This window comes from Helicoverpa zea, chromosome 22 (assembly GCF_022581195.2).
Source record: "Helicoverpa zea isolate HzStark_Cry1AcR chromosome 22, ilHelZeax1.1, whole genome shotgun sequence".
NCBI classification, from domain to species: Eukaryota; Metazoa; Arthropoda; class Insecta; order Lepidoptera; family Noctuidae; genus Helicoverpa; species Helicoverpa zea.
In genome coordinates this window covers 4,541,760-4,560,826 of record NC_061473.1, presented here as the reverse complement: position 1 = coordinate 4,560,826, position 19,067 = coordinate 4,541,760, and the positions used below count along the sequence as shown (strand labels likewise).

The following is a 19,067-nucleotide window of genomic DNA, read 5'->3' as shown; positions in this document are numbered from 1 at the left end:
ATTCCGCTATTTTTTTTTTTAATGTTTTTATTAATTTCTGTCATTCTATAATGAATCATTTTGTCTGCAAATGATTTACGATTGCAATATGATTGAAGAGCAAACTACCGTATAGACCAAAATCACCAAAATAACAGACCAATCGCAAACCAATCGAATGTCGTTGGAATACGATTGGTCTTATATTAGTAGCAGAATGCCCGATAAGGTTAAAACTGCTATTGCGATTCGATTTCTATTAAATTTTGACATTATTAACTTAGGGGAATCGGGCCCCTGTTTGTTGTCGGTATAGGAACTTAGCCCCTAGTTGGGAAAAACAAGACATGTCAACTCATTCCTCAATTATGATATCTTTTAGGTTCGATTAATATCGATAACAACTAGATAACGCTTCAAGAACCAAAGCAGATCTCAAAAAGGTCTATCAAATAAGAGCTCACTTGTACATAAAGATTTATTTTCAATCTTGACTTGCAGTACATAAAGTACAGTTTTGCTAATGCTAAATGAGGTCTTTCAAATTGTCTAGTTTGGTTTCAATAGTTGATGGATAAAACCTGCCATCTCCTGTCAAAATGCACGCTCTAACACCTTAGAACTTAAAAACTTTTATTTTACGTAAATAAAATTGTTGCAAAAATAGATTATTTTTCTTTAAAATCACTGGTAAATGCTTTGGCATGTATTTGGTATTAAGTTCTAACTTTAAAAATAAATAAACATTATAAATAATAAATTACAAATTATTAAAAAAATACAACATTATGGCAACATAATAGGAACGATCAACATTTGGTGAAAACTTTGTATTAAAATGTTAATCTATTCGATATTGTTTTTTAACTAAAACTCAATAAAATGGCATTTTATATATGGCTTTTGTAGGCTTTAAAATGAGCCTTGCGTACATACAAATAAAGTTGAATTTGAACTGGCTATCAAATATTTTCTGCATTTATATTTTAAATTATCTATTGGAAGTTATATATTTTCTTACACAATATAATATGTAGTTGCTCATTCGTCTAGTCAAATCTAGTATATACTAACCTTTTTAATGAAATCTCAACGGAATCTAGCTAACTAAATAACATGATAGGCACAGCCTGACATGTTTTACATATAAAATATATCTGTTACTATTGAAACTATAAACTATATAAAATAAATACATACAAGTACCTAACACTTTTTCGTACCATTTTTAAATAAATATCATTCAAATGCAGATGTCATATCATATTAATTAGTAACTAACGATATAATAATTCTTAGTATCATATTTTGGTATTGAATTACAAAGTTTGGTAACTTTATTTCGACATAAACCTTTTAACAGTTTTATACCAAAATCCACCCTTTTAAATCTTGCAACATTGAACAGCGAACAAAGGTCTCAAATATTGCTTCATGTTCTTAACTGGTCTTGTAGCCAGAAGGATTATTGCTTTGCCATCTCCAAGTGTCGGCACACATATCATCCAGTGTCCTAGTAGCTCGCCAGGCTAGTAGGCGATGCGATAAGGCTACGTCCGCATAGTTGGCGGCTATGTCGCCCGCGCGACGCCCTACGATGCGGTACGGTATTTCGCGACCACTCGCTTTGTGGAAGGCCGCTATCATTTGTAGGACTGAGTAGCCAGTGCCGGTACCTGGAAGGAAATATTTTGTAGTATTATTATGGCTTATTTATTAAATTCTTATGAAAAAAGGGGGGTACCGTAGCATCCATAGCTTTTAAACTGGTGAACCAATTTGGATGCGGTAAAAGCTCCAGCATTTGTTCTTTGGCCCAGCCGTTTTAAAGTTATCTGCCAATTGGTCATTGTGTACAAAATACATCTCAAAAGTTAATTTTGAAGACGTGATTATACATCTTACCAACTGATTTTTTGCATTAGTTAGATAAAACAAAATTTATATGTATGTACTAGCTTCCGCCAGCGGCTTCGCCCGCGTGGTCTGTTGATAAAAAGTAGCCTGTGTTAATCCAGGGTATCACCTATCTACATACCGAATTTCAATCAAATCGGTCCAGCCGTTTTTGCGTGATTGAATAACAAACATACATCCATACATTCTCACAAACTTTCACATCTATACATATAATAAATCTGTAAAAAAACTGTGTCTGTACATTGAATATATTAAAAAAATAATAATTGGGTGGGGTTTAGAAACAGTAATGGAGCACAAATCCAAAAAAAAAATTCTGTCTGTATGTCTGTATGTCTGTTTGTTTGTACACGCTAATCTTCGGAACTACTGGACGGATTTCAATGATTTTTTCTTTGTTGTATCAGTATTAAGCCTGGTCAACATATAGGCTATAATGTATCTTCGAAACTTGAAGACCTGATGCAGAACACCAACAGACCAACAAAACTATAAGAGATACAAAAATGATGCCATGGCAAAAATTGTTTCATGTGATGAGCATTTTCAGCTGAGATAATAAATTTTAAGATCTGGAACACCTGATGTGGAACCCCAAGAGCCCAGCTTCTCTGTACCATATACAGGTATGACGTTTTAGCAAAAGTTGTTCAATTTGATAAGCACTTTCTATTGACTTATACAAATTGAAGATCTAAATCACCTGATGTGGAACTCCAGGGGCCCAGCCAGACTATTGCATATAGAGGTATGACGTTTTAGCAAAAGTTATTCAATCTGATAAGCACTCTCTAAAACACCTGATGTGGAACTCCAGGAGCCCAGCTAGACTATAGCATATGAAGACATGACGTTTTTGCAAAAGTGGTTCAATCTGATAAGCAGTCTCTATTGACGTATAAACATCGAAGATCTGGAACACCTGATGTGGAACTTCAAGAGCAATACTGCACTTGAAATGTATAGAAATGAATGTTATGAAATAGGTATGGTGAATCAAAAAAAGTAAAAAAACAGTAATTAGTCCGTCTTTTAGATAACCCTAAAATAATGGACACGTATTTTTCTTTTCTCTCTCTCACAAACAAATAATAACAAAGATGCAACAACGCTTGAATTTTGTGTTAAGTCACTGCTTAGTACAAATTTTACATATCTAGACGTGGTGTCACGAGCCCCCACTCTCCGACTTTGTTGCGTTATATCTCATTATTATTTTGTATGTCTTTTCCATACCTCGGGACTACAGAGTTCCGAATTTTTGGGAGGCAAACGTGGGGCCGAAGCCAACACGCTGAAGCCCTTTTGAGACAACTTTAATTAAATGGTGACACAAAACCGACGATTATCCCTTTATACACTATAGAAATGAACCCAAGGACAATCCCCGGGGGACGTCGTTAAAAAAAAGACAATCCCCGTTTCTGTGCTAAACTATTGCTAACTATGGAGGAAACTACTTGGGCTATTGTGATGGGATGTTAGTGGATGACAATGTATTAGGTACATGTAAAAATGGCAGGTGGAGACTCGCCACCTCACTTACTGGGCCCCCGGGAACCAGTCACTGAATAGCAACAAGAGGGCACAGGGACATGAGCGGCTGAAGGGTGAGGATACCTCGGCGGACTTTAAACGCAGATTACGCGCTCCCTGTGCTTACCATGAGGCACCCACCCTCCGAGCAGGGCTACTAATCCTGCTCTAGCGACTCCACTCTGGACGGCCAAGCCAAGCCAGAGGCGTGAGACCTACCCCCGTTATGGTTCACTCCGACCGGCCGGAGATGGGGGCAGTAGAGGAAGTGAAGCATATTTGGAATACCAGTTTGTTTTTTGAAAATAAATTGAAGGAGAAACGGGATAGCTCAATAAAAAATACATTAAATTATTGTCAAAATATTAAACTTTAATAATGAGAACAATCAAATATAAAAAATACCAGATATATTATCAAAATGCCTATCAAACTAAAAATACTCCAAAAACGGGATTTGACTTAGGGTGCAGATAATTTGGAATATAGTATTCCAAATTATATTCATTTTTTTTTCTTTGAAAATTGCTAACACTTTTTCTTAGAAACTAATAGAATTCTAAATGTTTTATAGTCATTGGCTCTTTACAAAAAAAGAAACTTTTACAAAAAAATAAAACCGACTCCCAAAAAACTGAAAAGCAAAAAAAACACGGTATTCCAAATTAACAACACGCCAACTTAACTTAAAGTTGCATGTCAAATTTTTAATTCTAGAAATATTCACAAAATCATAGTAATATCTTAAACTAACAAGGTCACTCCGCAATTAAAATAATTACAATAAAGATTTAGAGTATTACAGCAAATGATTACCACTGATTGCATTCTTACCGAAAAAGTTTTCAAATCAGGCTTCTCGTTCGCTGGGGGCTGGTAGCCGAAATGTCAAGATAGCGTCCTGTTTTTAATGCTGTATGGCTTTGTGTATCGTTTGACGTTATGTTTACGGCATAAAAACTCAGATGGCGTTTATATATATTTAGATATCGAAGTATTCCAAGTTACCTGCAGTATTCCAAATATGCTGCAGTTCCTCTATACTCTCCCTGGAGAACTCAGTATATATAGCCCCGCGGGGTCGCTACTCCCCATCATCAGCCTCAGATGTCCTGCGGTGCCTATAGCTCATTATTATTGTCGTTATTATCTCAAGAGCCTTTGTCCCAATTATGTTAGGGTCGACTTCCAGTCACTATGCAACTGAGTACCAGTGTTTTACAAGGAGTGACTGCCTATCTGACCTCCACAACCCGGTTACCCGCTCAACCCAACACCCCTTGGTAAGACTTACTGGCTTCTGACTATCCATAACGACTGCCAACTACAGTTTAACATCCCCTCCAAATAACGGTCATTGTGCGGCCGTTGGTTGGCTGGTAGTCAGGCTGGCCGACAGGTAGGTAGGTAGGGGTCCAAATAAAGTACACAATTTGGTAGAAATTGAGACTTTATTTAAGCCAACTTCTGTTGCCCTAACCACGAATAGATCTCGAGGTAGAAGGTACACTGGGAACACTGGCCTGAACCGTGGTGTAGCTCCGACGACGGCCCAGCTCCTTCCCAGGTTGCACTTCCAGGTCTCCAGCAGGACCCAGGTAGTTCCAGACAGGATCAGGTCTGGTCTTTCACTCGCCGCCAGGTAGAACGTTGCGTAGCGAGGGTTTAAAGTAGAATGTAAAAACTCGAACGTAGAAAATCCAACGTAGAAATAAATCCTGGAAGCGCAGAGACAAGGCTAGCATTAGCAGAGCTTGGGCCACGTTGCCGGGTCCAAAGGTCACAGTGTCCCAGCAAACAAAGTGAACTAAGAACAGCTGCTTTAGACAGAAATTTAGCAAGAAGAACACCTTACAATAGAACATAAGCAATGCATGGAAACTTACCCCAGCGGGATTTCCGATTATAATTTGTCTAGCACAAATAAGTAGAAATTAGACAGGTACGCAATACTGAAGGTCAAGTAAAAAAACGTGTGACACAGCCGTCACGTCTGATGCAATTTGGTCGTCTGCCGCGTCTCCGGCCCGAATGCACTCGAGGCACCACCGTCGCGCGCAGCGAAACCAGTTCACCCGTTTAGAGATGCGTAGGCGCAATAGTTACGAGGACCTTTGTGTAAATAATTAATATTGGGTTCCGTATACGAATTATGTTAATTTTAATATATTATAATTTTTTATTTTATTTATTTTAGTTTACTTTAGGTGTTTTATTAATTTTAAAATAAATCTATTGTAATTATTTGTATTTTTTTAAAAATTTCTAACCTATTCTTAGAGTTAGCAAAGTACAACGTTACAATTGGTATCCAAAATATACGTAGAAAGTACGAATACGAACTTAGAAAAGTTGCATTGGCAGGCACTTGCCAGACCTGGAATCAAAGACGCACGCTCATATTTGAGAGATTGGTTCTCTACCCACTAAACCACCACGATTTCCACTAAGTCACCACGACTTTGTCATCTATTTAATGTTTTTTTACGTAATAATACGTGTAATATTTTTGCCACACACAACTTAAATGCGGACTAATTAGAATCACTACTTTTATCCCTATGGTCACGTCTATTGCGGTTCAGTTCTCAGCGTTTTGTTTAGTCTGCTGTGCTTTTGGCGTTAAAGTACAAAAATTAAATATATGGAACGTTTCTAATGGTTATGCGTATTCCGTTGTTTTCAAGGTAACGGGCCCTTAAAATTCAATATCAGACAATTCAGTTCTTTGATTTTGCTGACCCCGTAGTCGCTGGCATAAGGGACAGGATCCGCGTACGAAGTCGCGGGCAGAAGCTAGTTTATAATATAAGTAAGATTAGTATAAGTAAATGTAGTGTTATGTTATAATAATCTTATGTATGATATTTTCCTATAGACTTCCGATGTCTGATGTAAAAATAAATAAATAAATATTTTAGTGACTCCATAAGCTACTCACCCAAGTTGACAGCATGGAATCCACTGAACCCTGGGTGCTGGAATAGCTTAACGGCCTTCACGTGGCCTTCAGCCAAGTCCTCGACGTGAATATAATCACGGACACCCGTGCCGTCCACTGTCGGGTAGTCGTTACCGAATACCAGTACCTCTTTGAGACGACCTACTGCTACCTGAAAGGAGGAATAAGGTATATTAGTCCATTTCGTTATTATGATCCTGAAGAATGATGATTTTAATCGCGCAAAATCAAATCGACCATAAAAGAGAGTTTCAATTCGGATGTTAGTATGTTTTTTAAGTTATATAAATACAGTACTTTATACGTAGGAACTGTAGGACCGGGAGACAATTATCTTGCTCAAAATGAAAAACTGATTCGATATCACGACGTTTATTGTTTGGGCTCGAGAGGTGAAGTGACATACTTCAATATAAAAATTCTAATCTACTATTTTCCATAGAACGCATTTAAAATGATTGTCCGGACAGTCTCAATTATAATGAATAAAACCTTACTATATGAAAAAGTTTCTAATTAAATACTACATCTCTACAGTACTTTCAAAGTATGACTGCAGTTGAACTTGTTTAGATAAATAAAGCTGTGTCTTATACTTAATAGTGATGATGATGATGATGATGTCCTCCTAGCCGATTATCGGCTACGGCGGCTGTTCTCATGTAAGGAGATTAGCCAACTGCGCAGGACATATTATAGTGCACAAGCATTTGCGCAGACACAGGTGCACTCCCTATTCCTTCACTCTCATAGCCCGATGGGACGGCAATCCGACACGACCGGAAAGAGATCAGGCGCAGGACCGACATTTACGTGCTCTCCGATGCACGGGTGAATCAATCACCAACTTCCAGGCTTCGGGCTGCTTTGTGAGTCTTCTAAAACCCACAAAGCGATTTCGGCCCGACTCGGGAATCGAACCCGAGACCTCGTGCTCAGCAGCCACACTTGCGACAACTAGACCAACGAGGCAGTTTACTTAATAGTACAGGATACTGAATAGGCAAGGCAAATGATGATAGAGAAGCAGATAGACAAAGAGCATTTAAATCTGTCCTTCTTTATCTATCTTGACTAGAGAATGAAGAAGCTTGGGCAATATTTCTATATGTGGTATATAAGCTGTTAAGAACAGCCTAGGAAGATGATACCGGAAAAGCAGAAAAAACTCTAAAACTAAACACAAAGAACTCACAAATCTCATCTTCTCCATGTCTTGCGACATGAAGAAGGTTGGGCAATATTTCTACACGTATAATTACCTGTGCAATGAAGGGCATGAGGTTGTTGGGCACCCCGGCAGGATCCTCCCCGATGCGGCCGCTGCGGTGAGCACCAACGGGGTTGAAGTAACGCAGTGATATTACCTTCCATTTCTGTAGAATGAAACAAATAAAGGTAGTATCAGATAATCGTTAAATTTTTAAGACTTTAAAATGAATCGTTTTGTTATTATATGCTTATTACGTAGAATCCTGCGCCGTGATTTTTGTAAATAAAATCATTGTTGTACCCAGACGACGACCAACTACAGAAATGATTTGAAAAGATTTGTCACTGTTGAGAAGTTAGGTACACTACCCCCGGGCAGGGCCGTAGATTAGGGTATTTAGATTCTATTTTATCCGGGTAGGGAAAGTAGTTCCCCGGCAAACCGAAGGTAACAGTTAGATATACATTATATTGTTGCTTCTTTTCAATGTGAACAGGTACTACAAATTGCTTTCAATATTTCACACCTTCCAAGCATAATCCATTCCAAGTAAATATCAAATAGTTTTCCGATATTTCCTTAAATTAACATTAATTATTTTTCCTAACCCCTGCGAAAGCGGTTGAAACTGCTATGAGAAGTTAGAACTATTATATGTATTTTCGTAACATATTTACCTTATCACTAGTACACAAATCCTTCATGATCTCCTCGCAGAAGTACTTGGACTTGCCGTAAGGACTGGTGAGGGATCGGCCGGTCTCATGGCCCTCGTCTATCGGCAGCCGCGTGGGCTCGCCGTACACTGTGCACGACGAACTGTATACTAGCTTGTATACGCCGTATTTGCGCATTACCTGGGAATAAAGAGTTGGTATGAGGATTGGTAAATAACTTTCACTTTAAAATGAATAAAGATTTTTAAAATACTTAATGTTTTTTTGTAGTTTTACGGTGTCACTCCCGTGTAATAATTTCTGGATCCTGACATAGTTAAGAAAGGGCTAGGTTATATATCTATATTTATTTCTATTTAAAAACATTTTTATTTCAGACTAGCTTTTGCCCGCGGCTTCGCTCCCGTCAACTGACTTCTCTACTTTACCCTATTTTTTTTTCCTTTTTGAACCTTCTCCTGACAATAACAAACACAACAAAAAAAGAATTAGCCAAATTGGTCCAGGCGTTGTTGAGTTATGCGCTTACCAACACATTTTGCGATTCATTTTTATATTATAGATTTATGCACAGAAATTAATTGCGAACCTGAAACGCTCATTATTTAGAAGCCATTTATATTTTACAAGCTTTTCATAATCCCCACTTTAATGGATTAAACAACAACGTATGTTTTAGAACAAATTGTATGAAGAAAATATCTCGACATTTAACATTCACATTCATTGTACTTATTACAATTGTAATAAGCAACAAAGATATACAAATATTTGTCCGGCAAGCTATTCAGGTCATCAATAAGTGCTCATTCCAATGTTTAACTACAATAAACTATTTCCATTATCGTGACACGTGAAACTAACATGTGTAGAGTCAGCAAAAAGAGTTACTTACCGAGTAACTACCATAGCAATTGTTTTTCAAAAATTCTTATTAGAATTAAGCGAAATAACAAGCTATTATTATGGAATTTCGTCACAATCCAAAACGGTGAGAAAAGTCTTCTTAAGTAGTTTAATTAGGATATGAGTGAAACCGGCGAGGAAAAGCTAGTAAATAAGGCATCTCCACCAAAACAGATCGGCAAAATTTTTGAAGTCTCCGCTTTCGAATAATGAAATTCTATTGTATATTTTAAGACTTCTTTGAATTGGGGAGCCGGTTTGTGGGGAAAAGAAACCCTGGTATTCAGCAGAATCCGCTGAGAATGGAAACCCCAGTCCTCACCTCTAAAAGTGTGCATGTCCCAGTGATGTTAGCTTGATAGTACTCCAGAGGTTTCTCCACAGATTCGCCGACAGCCTTCAACGCAGCAAAGTGGATCACACATTCTATGTTATGCTGGAAACAAAAGTTTAACGAATATTACAACCGGCTGTTCAAAAGTTCTTTCTGAGCGGTGTAATGTGACAATTTTAAGGCTTTATTTTATAAAATTCAAAAGTAATATTTTAGTAACTTAATCAAAAAGTTAAAGTAATTTGCCCAGTTAATTGTCTTCACTATGGAGAAGCACGGGCAAGATACCAAGATACACCTATTTTATACTTTTACGACATCGGGTTTTACAATAACTGAGATTAGGATTATTCTAAAATTATCCTTATGCCGCAAACAATAAAGTCTAAAACTCACAGTTTCAAAAATCCTGCTCAATCCTTCCCTATCACTGATATCCAGTTCATAGAAATGTATCGTCTTCTTCGTGAGTTCTTCTATAATCCTCAAAGGCTCCGGTTTCTTCTGCCCACCAGCCTTGTAAGCATTTGCGAGGTTATCTACGACTACTATTTCAAATTCCGGATTGTCTGACTGTTTTTCTAGAAGGGTTGTCACTGTATGGGAGCCGACGTACCCTGCACCGCCTGTCACGAGGATTGCTGATGTCATTGTGACTCTGAAAGAAGAAGACATGGGAAATGGTGAAGGGTGGGCAATTTGGGGGCTGTACTTGTATTTTTCTTGAAGATAGATTGACGGTCTGATTTTCAGCCTAATTTGATTAAATGGTTTTGATTTCGAATGAGACCGCTATATGACTGTCAAGTTTCATAAAAATCGCTTCAGTAGTTTCAGCGTTAAAGAGTATCAAAAACACACAATGACAAACTTTCTCATTAATAATTTACTAAGGTACCAAGTCGTAGTCAAGATACTTAAGTGACGTATACACCTTATTCACAGTCATTGGAAAATACAATAAATAGGTAAAATACCTATGCAGATCGCAGCTCTGATTACTAAGTCGTTTGAATAAGAAAACTGCATAACGTAAACGCAATTTTTCCCATCCAGTAATTGATCCAAAGAAAACTGCATGCGAAACAAATGCATTATTTGCGATTGTTCGAAATAAAAAATTGTAACAAATTGTTGTACATTTACAATCAGCGATGTTAAGTGGTTTCATTTATAAGTGTTGCGCAAATATATGATACAAGATAATACTTATTATTCTGTCTAAAGTAAATACTCATGTTTATGTGTACATGAATGTATCTATGTAATATGACGTGCTGTTTATATGTACAGCTTGTTATGTGCAGACAATACTATTGTTTTTATGGCTTTATGATTTATCGATAATACGGTGACTTGTAGATTGGAATTGTAAGGTCGCTTGGGATACAAATAGTTCTTGCAATTTTTCAAGTGTCATCACGTCTTTTTAAAGAATGTTAGGTAGTCAAGTTGTCGTATTAATATAACCGGTAAAATTGTTAACAAAACCATCGGAGTGGTTTCTTTTTTATATCGTTGCGGATCTTACGTAAGCAGGTACTAAATTTTAGTAAAAAGTTCTATGATTCCATGTTACCCGCGGTCTCACCCGAGGGACCTAATTTCTGCGCTCGAAGAAAGTATCGTATAACCTCCTTGGTACAACACAACATATCACCTAAATTCTATCTCTAGTAAGCAAAACAACGTATATGTAGAGACCATATTGGGAACGGCCGTAACTGCTCATATTAAATTGACTTGAAACTATATGCGATGCGTGGGATAGTGCAATCATCAGAATGAAAGGCCATCCTGGAAGTTCACAGGTCAATATAATTTAGATAGGTATATATGTACGTTGAAATAAAGATTGGTGGAGATAACTCAGTATTTTTTGCAAAAATCGATGAGTGATAACATAACAGTTGTAAATCATGAAACAAATAATACATCGGGAGTATTTTTTTTTAAGTTTTGCTATCCAGTAATGTCTCAGATGGGCATAAATGGTTCACTGTCATCTTCCGAGCCCCAACCAACATAGTTGGGGTCGGTTTCCAATATGTTGGGCATGACAATGGTTAGTAAAACTAAGTAAGGGGAGCTACAATCTTGATTAGAGTGTTAAGAATATGGAGTAAATAGGATATGATTCATAACTATATGTACGTATATCCTGTCATTTAGATAGCAACAGTTGCGATTGCTTTACGGAACTAGACAAATCTGACGCACGTATGTAAACACGTACGTATCATTATGATATGTTCCGTTACAAACATATTTGAAGTTTATCAATACTGAATCTCGTAATTGGGAAAGCTTGTATGATGGTTCAAATAGATTGTATTAGTCTTTCCCTGTTGTAAATGGATTAGTGGTGTTCAATTAGTGTAGGCGATATAGTGATTATCAACGTTTATATGAGTGTTACGATATTTCAAGTTGTTGTTTGACTATAACTATTTAACTTTTGTAACTACTACAACTAATATTATAGATGCAAAAAAATAACCGAGTACACAAATAATTGTACAGCACTGGTCTAGAACATGAGAAAGCACCCCACGAAACTGATCCAGAGACTGATGATGATGATGATGTCCTCCCAGACGTGTCCGTCTACGGCGACACCCTGTCAATTCCCGGCAATCTGTCTTCGCTCATGGGCCCGGTAGTGACTTGCGAACCCGAATTTGTTTTTAAAAACTCGGTCACATGATGCACAGTAGAGCTCTCCGTTTGCATTAAAGGTATAATTATACGTCGGTTTAGGACGAGTTCTACGGGCCAGGCGTTTACCATCAAGGTCGAAGTTCGGTCGGGGACTCGAAGTTTTCTAGTCCTTGATGAATTGCCTTACGCCACTCAGATCTTTGGGTGGCTAGGTCCTCCCATGAGTTCGGGGATAAACCGGTCGATTTTAAGTGGTGCTTTAATACATCCCTGTAACGTAAATATTGTCCTCCAGCTTGTCGTTTACCCAAACTGATTTCCGAATAGAAAATAGTTTTCGGCAACCTGGAGGACTCCATGCGTACCAGGTGACTGTACCAGCGCAGCTGACCTTTCATCAGAAGGCACTTCATGCCCGCGAAGCCCGTCCGTCGAAGAACATCCGTATTGGGAACCCGATCTTGCCAACGTATACGGAGTATTGCTCGGAGACACTTCATGTGGAAAGTGTCAAGGCGTTTAATATCACCTTTGTAAAGACACCATGTCTCCGAGGCGTAAAGAAGCAGTGGTAGAATTAAAGCTTTGTATACGGCAATCTTAGTCTGTAACTTAAGATCGTGTGAGTTCCAAACACGGTGTTTGAGTGCACCAAATGCTGCAGCCGCCTTTGCAATTCGTGCTGATATCTCAGACTTCAGACGATTGTCGCTACTATAAGACTGCCTAGGTACCGAAAGGTTCCTACCTCCTCCAAAGTTTTGCCGCTAAGGTAAACAGGCACGTTATCCGCAGATTTTCCTCTTGCGGGCTGTTTTAGAATTTGGGTCTTCGGTCCAGAGACTAAAATCATCATAATTCATCACAATTTAAGAGAAGAGATAAACCATTGAGTTTCTTGCCCGTTCTTCTCCATAAAAATCGAACCACATAGATTTATTCCAAAGCGAAGAAGAGTGAACAACTATTGCAATTATGCATGCTATTATAACAAGGTCTTCAGCGATTTAATGTAATTTTATTCTGAAGAGTTTGTTTGAAAACACCTTAAGTTGTATTGGTTCGATTTGAAAAATTACTTCAGTGTGAGATAGCCCATTCATAGAAAAAGGCTATATAGGTACTTAATGCCGGCCACACACGCTATGGTCTACCGAAGAGGTCCACCTGTGCAGGTATGCCTGCGCAGGTAGACCGGAGTGTGTGTGGGAATAGACCTGTGCAGTTTTTGAACCTGCGCAGGCGACCTGCACAGGTCTATTCCCACACAGTGGCTGGCATAAGCTATCTAAGGGTGCGCGGAGTAATTTCCACGGGATGCGAGTAATCCCGCTGGCAGAAGCTAGTAAACGCCTAGACTTCATGAAAACATCTTGAAGGTAATGATCGAACGATTTCTATCTGAAGGGTATCGGATAGCAAAATATTTACAATCGTCAATCCAGAGGTTATCTTCGCAACACCTTTGTCAATGAAATGTGTTGATTTAAGTTACGTTATTATAAATTAATTGTTAATTATGATTATGTATTTACAGTTGTTTTATACGAATAGATAGTAGGTACCTAGAATATAATATATTTTTTCATACTCTTCCAAAGCTCTATCTATCTGCATATTTGTGGATATCTATCTGTCTGTCTAGTCCATTTATTGAGGAAGGCCACTTTTAAGGCTAAGGTTATTTTTTATCCGGGTAGTAGAGTAGTTCCCACGAGACCGCTGGGGAAGCTAGTTTCGTCATTATAAAGACGAAGAAGTTTTAGCCATTGGACATATCGGTTCAGCTAAGAAAAAAAATAAAATTATTTAATTTGTAGTCATTAATTAGTGTAGTTTCACGTAATTAGGCTACGTAAGTATTGGTAAACTGACTCGCACTCACTCAGGGAAAAAATAAAATAAATACATATCAAAATGTTCGATTGCCACAGAAACAAGAGAGGACATCTATAAAATTAAATTATTTATCACGATATTAAACTCGTACAAGAATTATCAATTAGATAGGATTTGCAGTTTATTAGCCAATAAATATATTATCGGTCGGGATTACCGGCCGAATAAATATCATGCTGTAACAGATTACCAGTCATATTTGGTCGTTCAAACTACTGTTCAAAGACAATCATTTCTGATAAAAATTTACCCTATCCAGGTTTATTCAGTCTCTATATAGTCTCGATTCGCGTCCAAAAATTGTATTAATATATGTATAAAATCCTCAAAAGATCACTGTACCTACAGTCATTTATGGGGCAATTTTGGTCAGATTTAACTTTACGAGTATATAGATTACATATTATTTTCCTGATTTTTTTTATTGTATTTTTACCCGTAGTTAGCTGCACATATGTACATAAGGTATTATGAACGACTAACCCCGTTCCTGCCTATTTATTACCAATTCATTAATACGTAAAATGAATTTCATACTACAACATGATGAATTACAAAAATACTGAACTTGAACTCATATAGTAAAGGTTCAAGTGGCGAATTCAAGAAGTTTATCGTTCCCAATGAAACGTTTATCAGGCCATCCGGTCATAAAACAAATAAAATGTAAGTACGACGAACGCAATTTTCAGAATATTATTACACTCAAAGTAACGTCTCATAATTAAAACCGATCAAAACCAGTATCGAATTTAAGCGTTTAATTAAGCACGGAATACCTAATACCTAATTAATTGGAATATAAGACTGCTGTATAATCAACAAATAATCTACGTATTAAAACCTATTTGGTCGTGAACTTCATACCTGTCAATTTTTGGCGCGCGGAAATTATTTGAAGAAAACTATTTATTTTTTTTACAACGTGGCAAAGGCACACGCGAGCCGCCTAACGGCTATGAGGTCACTGCGGAGAGGTTCTTATCAAAACGTTGACTATGTTAACGCGGAAATATATTGAGTGTACGTTACAGTGTGTGACGTGGGCGCACTGTTTACAACACGTGCAGTTTTAGACGCGTGTTTGCTCGAATTTCAGTAAACTGTTTTAAGATTGTTTCAGCAGTTATCAAAGTTAATTTAGCTTTAGCCAGAAGTAGATTTAAAGTTACTTTTTTTAGCACGCATTTAGGTGGCGCAATTAACAGAATTAATAAATATGTGTAGTCTAGCTCTAGTCGTGATTACACCCGCGTCCGCGGAAACTGCTTTCCGCACATGGATAAGAGTTGACGAAAGTTATAAATATTTTGCTCCTACAATAAGAAAAGATACACAACATACCAGTGTAATTAAGGCACAATTGGTCAACAATAATTCCATAACCGGCACGCGCATTTAAGGCACCAAAAGGGGTCGGAGCGTCTGAGCGGGGCGAGGATAACAATACGCGCGCTAGCTTATAACTAAAAGTCGTAAGCGACAAAATGGTTTTGTAATTTTATTATTTAGAAATGATAATTTGATAAAAATTCCTTCTACAATTTTAAAGAGTATGTATATACTCAACTACTAAAAAAGTTAAGAGGCTTAAATCGGTCCCGTTTGCCCATAATATGTGAACCTCTTTTTAAAAAGAGGTATGTTTGATATATTTTTCTCTGTTATAAAAGTTACCTAATCATGTTTCTACGTCTAACAAAATAAGGCTTATATCATGAACTTTCAGGTAACCAAGTTGTATTTTGATCCGTTTTGTATTTACTGAGAAAAATTGAGATCCTTGGCGCCAAAAATTCCAATTCGTCCTCTTAAGTCTAATTTTATTCCAGGAATTTTATGATTATAATTCTTTGAATACACAAATTCAAGTTGTTCCCAAGAGTAATAAAATAATAAGCAGTATATATTTGGTGACATAAGCTCAGTATGTATCACAGTATACTATTACAAGTAGATTACATTATCAGCACTTGTATGAAAACTGTTGAGTTATGTATTTTGTAACATTGCTTGTCATACAGTTTTTGGTATGATTGATTCATTTTAAAAAGACATTAAAAGGGTTATTTTTTTCTCATTCAACTCATAATATACCAATTAATTCATGAGAAGATTTATTAACAGCTTATATTGTTATCTCATCATCTGCCTAGACTTTTCACAACTATGCTGGGGTCGTCTTCCAGTCGAACCAGTAGCAGCTGAGTTCTAGTGTATTACAAGGAGCTTATCTGATCTACTGTCTTGTAACTACCCATAACAATTACCAAAAATGACCGTCAAGTTCAAATGACCATCAGGACCTAAATTTTATCATGCCTTCTGAAAAACAGAACTCATTATGATGAAATGGTTACGCATGCACAGACCAACCACACCAAATGGCTTTGACATAGCCACGAGATCTTCTTATATTATTGTCTATAATAATATAATAAAAAGGAATCATTTTTTGTGATGGGGAAAAATGGTAAAATCAACTGGTCAAGTTGCCCACAGATTTTATATTTTCCTAGCTGCCACACACTGAAATGTGTACTTCTTGCTATATCAACAAAGCCTGAAACTGGATTATTATTGGTCATTTCAATAATAATCCAGTTTTAATATGTGATTGTTTCTGATAATTTTATAACAGATGATTCGCACTTGGCAGTTTCATAAGTAATTATCTAATTGCAAATGATACAATCTGCAATAATAATCCCACCCAAAACAAAAATGTGAAAGGCTGCCAAGTTCGATAATATGGAAATCCTTCGCCTATAAAAGAAGTGAGATCTGAATAAGTACCAAGTTCCATACACATACCTCAGTTAAAAATAGTTACTTTTTAATGATGTTACTTGGCAAGTTTTCACACACCTTCTTATAAACCTACTAAACGCAATGAATCAAGTATTTAATTTTCTATTAAAACTTGCCAAGTAACATTATTAAAAAGTAACTATTTTTAACTGAGGTATGTGTATGGAACTTGGTACTTATTCAGATCTCACTTCTTTTATAGGCGAAGGATTTCCATATTATCGAACTTGGCAGCCTTTCACATTTTTGTTTTGGGTGGGATTTCATTTATTTTTGTAAGGTTGTTTATTTTATTTTTTTCTTATGATTAAGTTAGTTAAGGAAATGTCTCATTTATACTATCTTTCAGATTTTTGAATATGCACTATGCTTCTTACAAAGAAATGAACTAGATTAACTAAATGGACTAGATTTACCAACTGACTGACATGACATGTTATCATATATTATGTTCGTGGATCAAAGTTACACATTCGTTATTTTCGAAAGTGACTCACACTTGGCCGTTTTCAGATTTTTACTTTGACTAAATACAAACCTTTGTAACGAATTTCAGATCGGTACGACCATTCGAAGGTATATTATATAAATATAGATAAATTTAGTTCGTTTTAGTTCCTTAGGGGTATTTTACACTGGGTATTTTACACCTTCATTATTTTGAAACCGACTCACACTTGGCCATTTTCAGATTTTTCCCTTTACCTTGACATAAAGACCTACCTCCATGCCAAATTTCAAGTCAATACGACCATTGGAAGTGGTCTAGGTTTTTGATGAGTGAGTCAGTCAGTGAGTGTATAGTAAAAATAGCGATTTTCTGACGTCAATATCTCAAGACCTACAATAGGTATATTAATGAAATTTTGTATTTTAGATAAGTGAGGGGGTCTCAACAGATACTAGAAATTTGAAATGTGTAAATAAAATAGATTTTGAGTTATAGGGGGGTCGAATTTGGCCCGAAATGGTTCGTGTAATATAACCCACGGCCGGTGTGTCGCTTTTTTGCTCGAACTTGGCGGACACACTGCCGTGTGTCTAGATTAGAGATATTTGTCCCATACAGTATTTTATTAATACTACGTAAGTATTTATTCAAAATATATATTGAAGACAATGAGTAATCTAATTCCCATAAAGAATGCAAATGAAGCGACACATTCCTAAAAACAACTGAATACATTATAAACACTTACCCATTTTCAGATGGTTTCATTATTGAACAGATGCCACGTACCTTGAGAATAATTCAAGGTCTGTTTGTATTATATTCGCCGCTCAATAAGCTTAAACGTGAAACATCTTTATTTGTTTACATAAATTATTTGTAAAAGCAAGTTATTCGGATGGTTTTGACGTTTAAAAGCAATAGGTGTACTGAATTATCAGTCTTCACTGGTTGAAATCAAACTATATCGCATTTATTGTAACAAAGATTAATAAAATTATCATTAATTCAATTCGAATTCAATTATTTTTACGGCCGGAACTCCGCCGGAGTCAGAAAAAAGTTAACAATGTCAATGTCAATTGTCAATTCTTGGAATGTCAAACTGCACGAAGTGTAGTCAAATACTGCTTTTTCAAACAATAAATTATTAGCTTAAAGAAGTTTTACGTTTTAACATATCAATTTATATCTCAGCTAAGTAAAAAAGATGTAATTATGTTGTAAACAGGTACAATTAAGTTTATGCTTTAATGACGATCTTAAGTGACTTAAGTTCAGTGCTTTGCTATAAATATATTTCTTCATCATGTTTTCGAACATAAAACAGCTGCTTGATTTTGACGTTTTGTGCGTGCTTTGTAAGCGAACTTTTGCTATGAAAGAGAAAAATAAAATAATTTTCATTTTGTGATCGTTCTAGATAAACTAGATACATATTTCAAATGTACTTACTTATTATGACTTTGATGTGATTCATGCAATTCTATTTCATCTTCATTATATAATTGTTATTAAAAAAACATTGACATGCAGATTTTTTTCGTTTCATTACCGAACGAAAGAGATACTCCTGAACGTTTTCTTCAATGTTGCTATATTTCTAAATTATACTACTTATCTTTATACAAAACTAAAAATAAAATACTATATACAAAATATATATAAACATAAAACATAAAATATAAAAGAGCATCGATCAGGCGTCGAAGTATTCC

General features: G+C 36.4%; 1 protein-coding gene and 1 long non-coding RNA gene across 3 annotated transcripts; both read right to left on the bottom strand.

Annotated features, from left to right (window-relative positions):
- Positions 1-443: 443 nt before the first annotated feature.
- LOC124641114 (UDP-glucose 4-epimerase) lies at positions 444-18,415 on the bottom strand. Of its 2 annotated transcripts, none has more exons than XM_047179095.1 (7): positions 18,098-18,415; positions 9,924-10,185; positions 9,516-9,629; positions 8,288-8,467; positions 7,660-7,773; positions 6,377-6,548; positions 444-1,655 (listed from the first exon to the last, which is right to left on the bottom strand). In XM_047179095.1, exons 1-7 carry the CDS (start codon positions 18,115-18,117, stop codon positions 1,420-1,422), a joined length of 1,098 nt encoding a protein of 365 aa, XP_047035051.1. In that variant the 5' UTR covers positions 18,118-18,415; the 3' UTR covers positions 444-1,419. The 2 variants fall into 2 exon arrangements, with proteins under 2 accessions (XP_047035051.1, XP_047035052.1); XM_047179096.1 differs by lacking the exon at positions 18,098-18,415 and adding an exon at positions 14,955-15,095.
- On the bottom strand, positions 4,868-5,712 carry LOC124641116. The gene is made up of 2 exons (XR_006985638.1): positions 5,322-5,712; positions 4,868-5,153 (listed from the first exon to the last, which is right to left on the bottom strand). It is a non-coding gene; the product is annotated as an uncharacterized LOC124641116 (long non-coding RNA).
- Positions 18,416-19,067: the final 652 nt, after the last annotated feature.

Excerpts from the sequence above, each read along its gene's own strand:
- LOC124641114 (XM_047179095.1), bottom strand. The coding sequence starts at position 18,117 with ATGAAACCATCTGAAAATGG. Across the intron at positions 9,630-9,923 it reads TGAGCAGGATTTTTGAAACT|CATAACATAGAATGTGTGAT; the intron begins GTGAGTTTTAGA and ends TTTTGTTTCCAG. Across the intron at positions 6,549-7,659 it reads TCATGCCCTTCATTGCACAG|GTAGCAGTAGGTCGTCTCAA; the intron begins GTAATTATACGT and ends TCCTCCTTTCAG.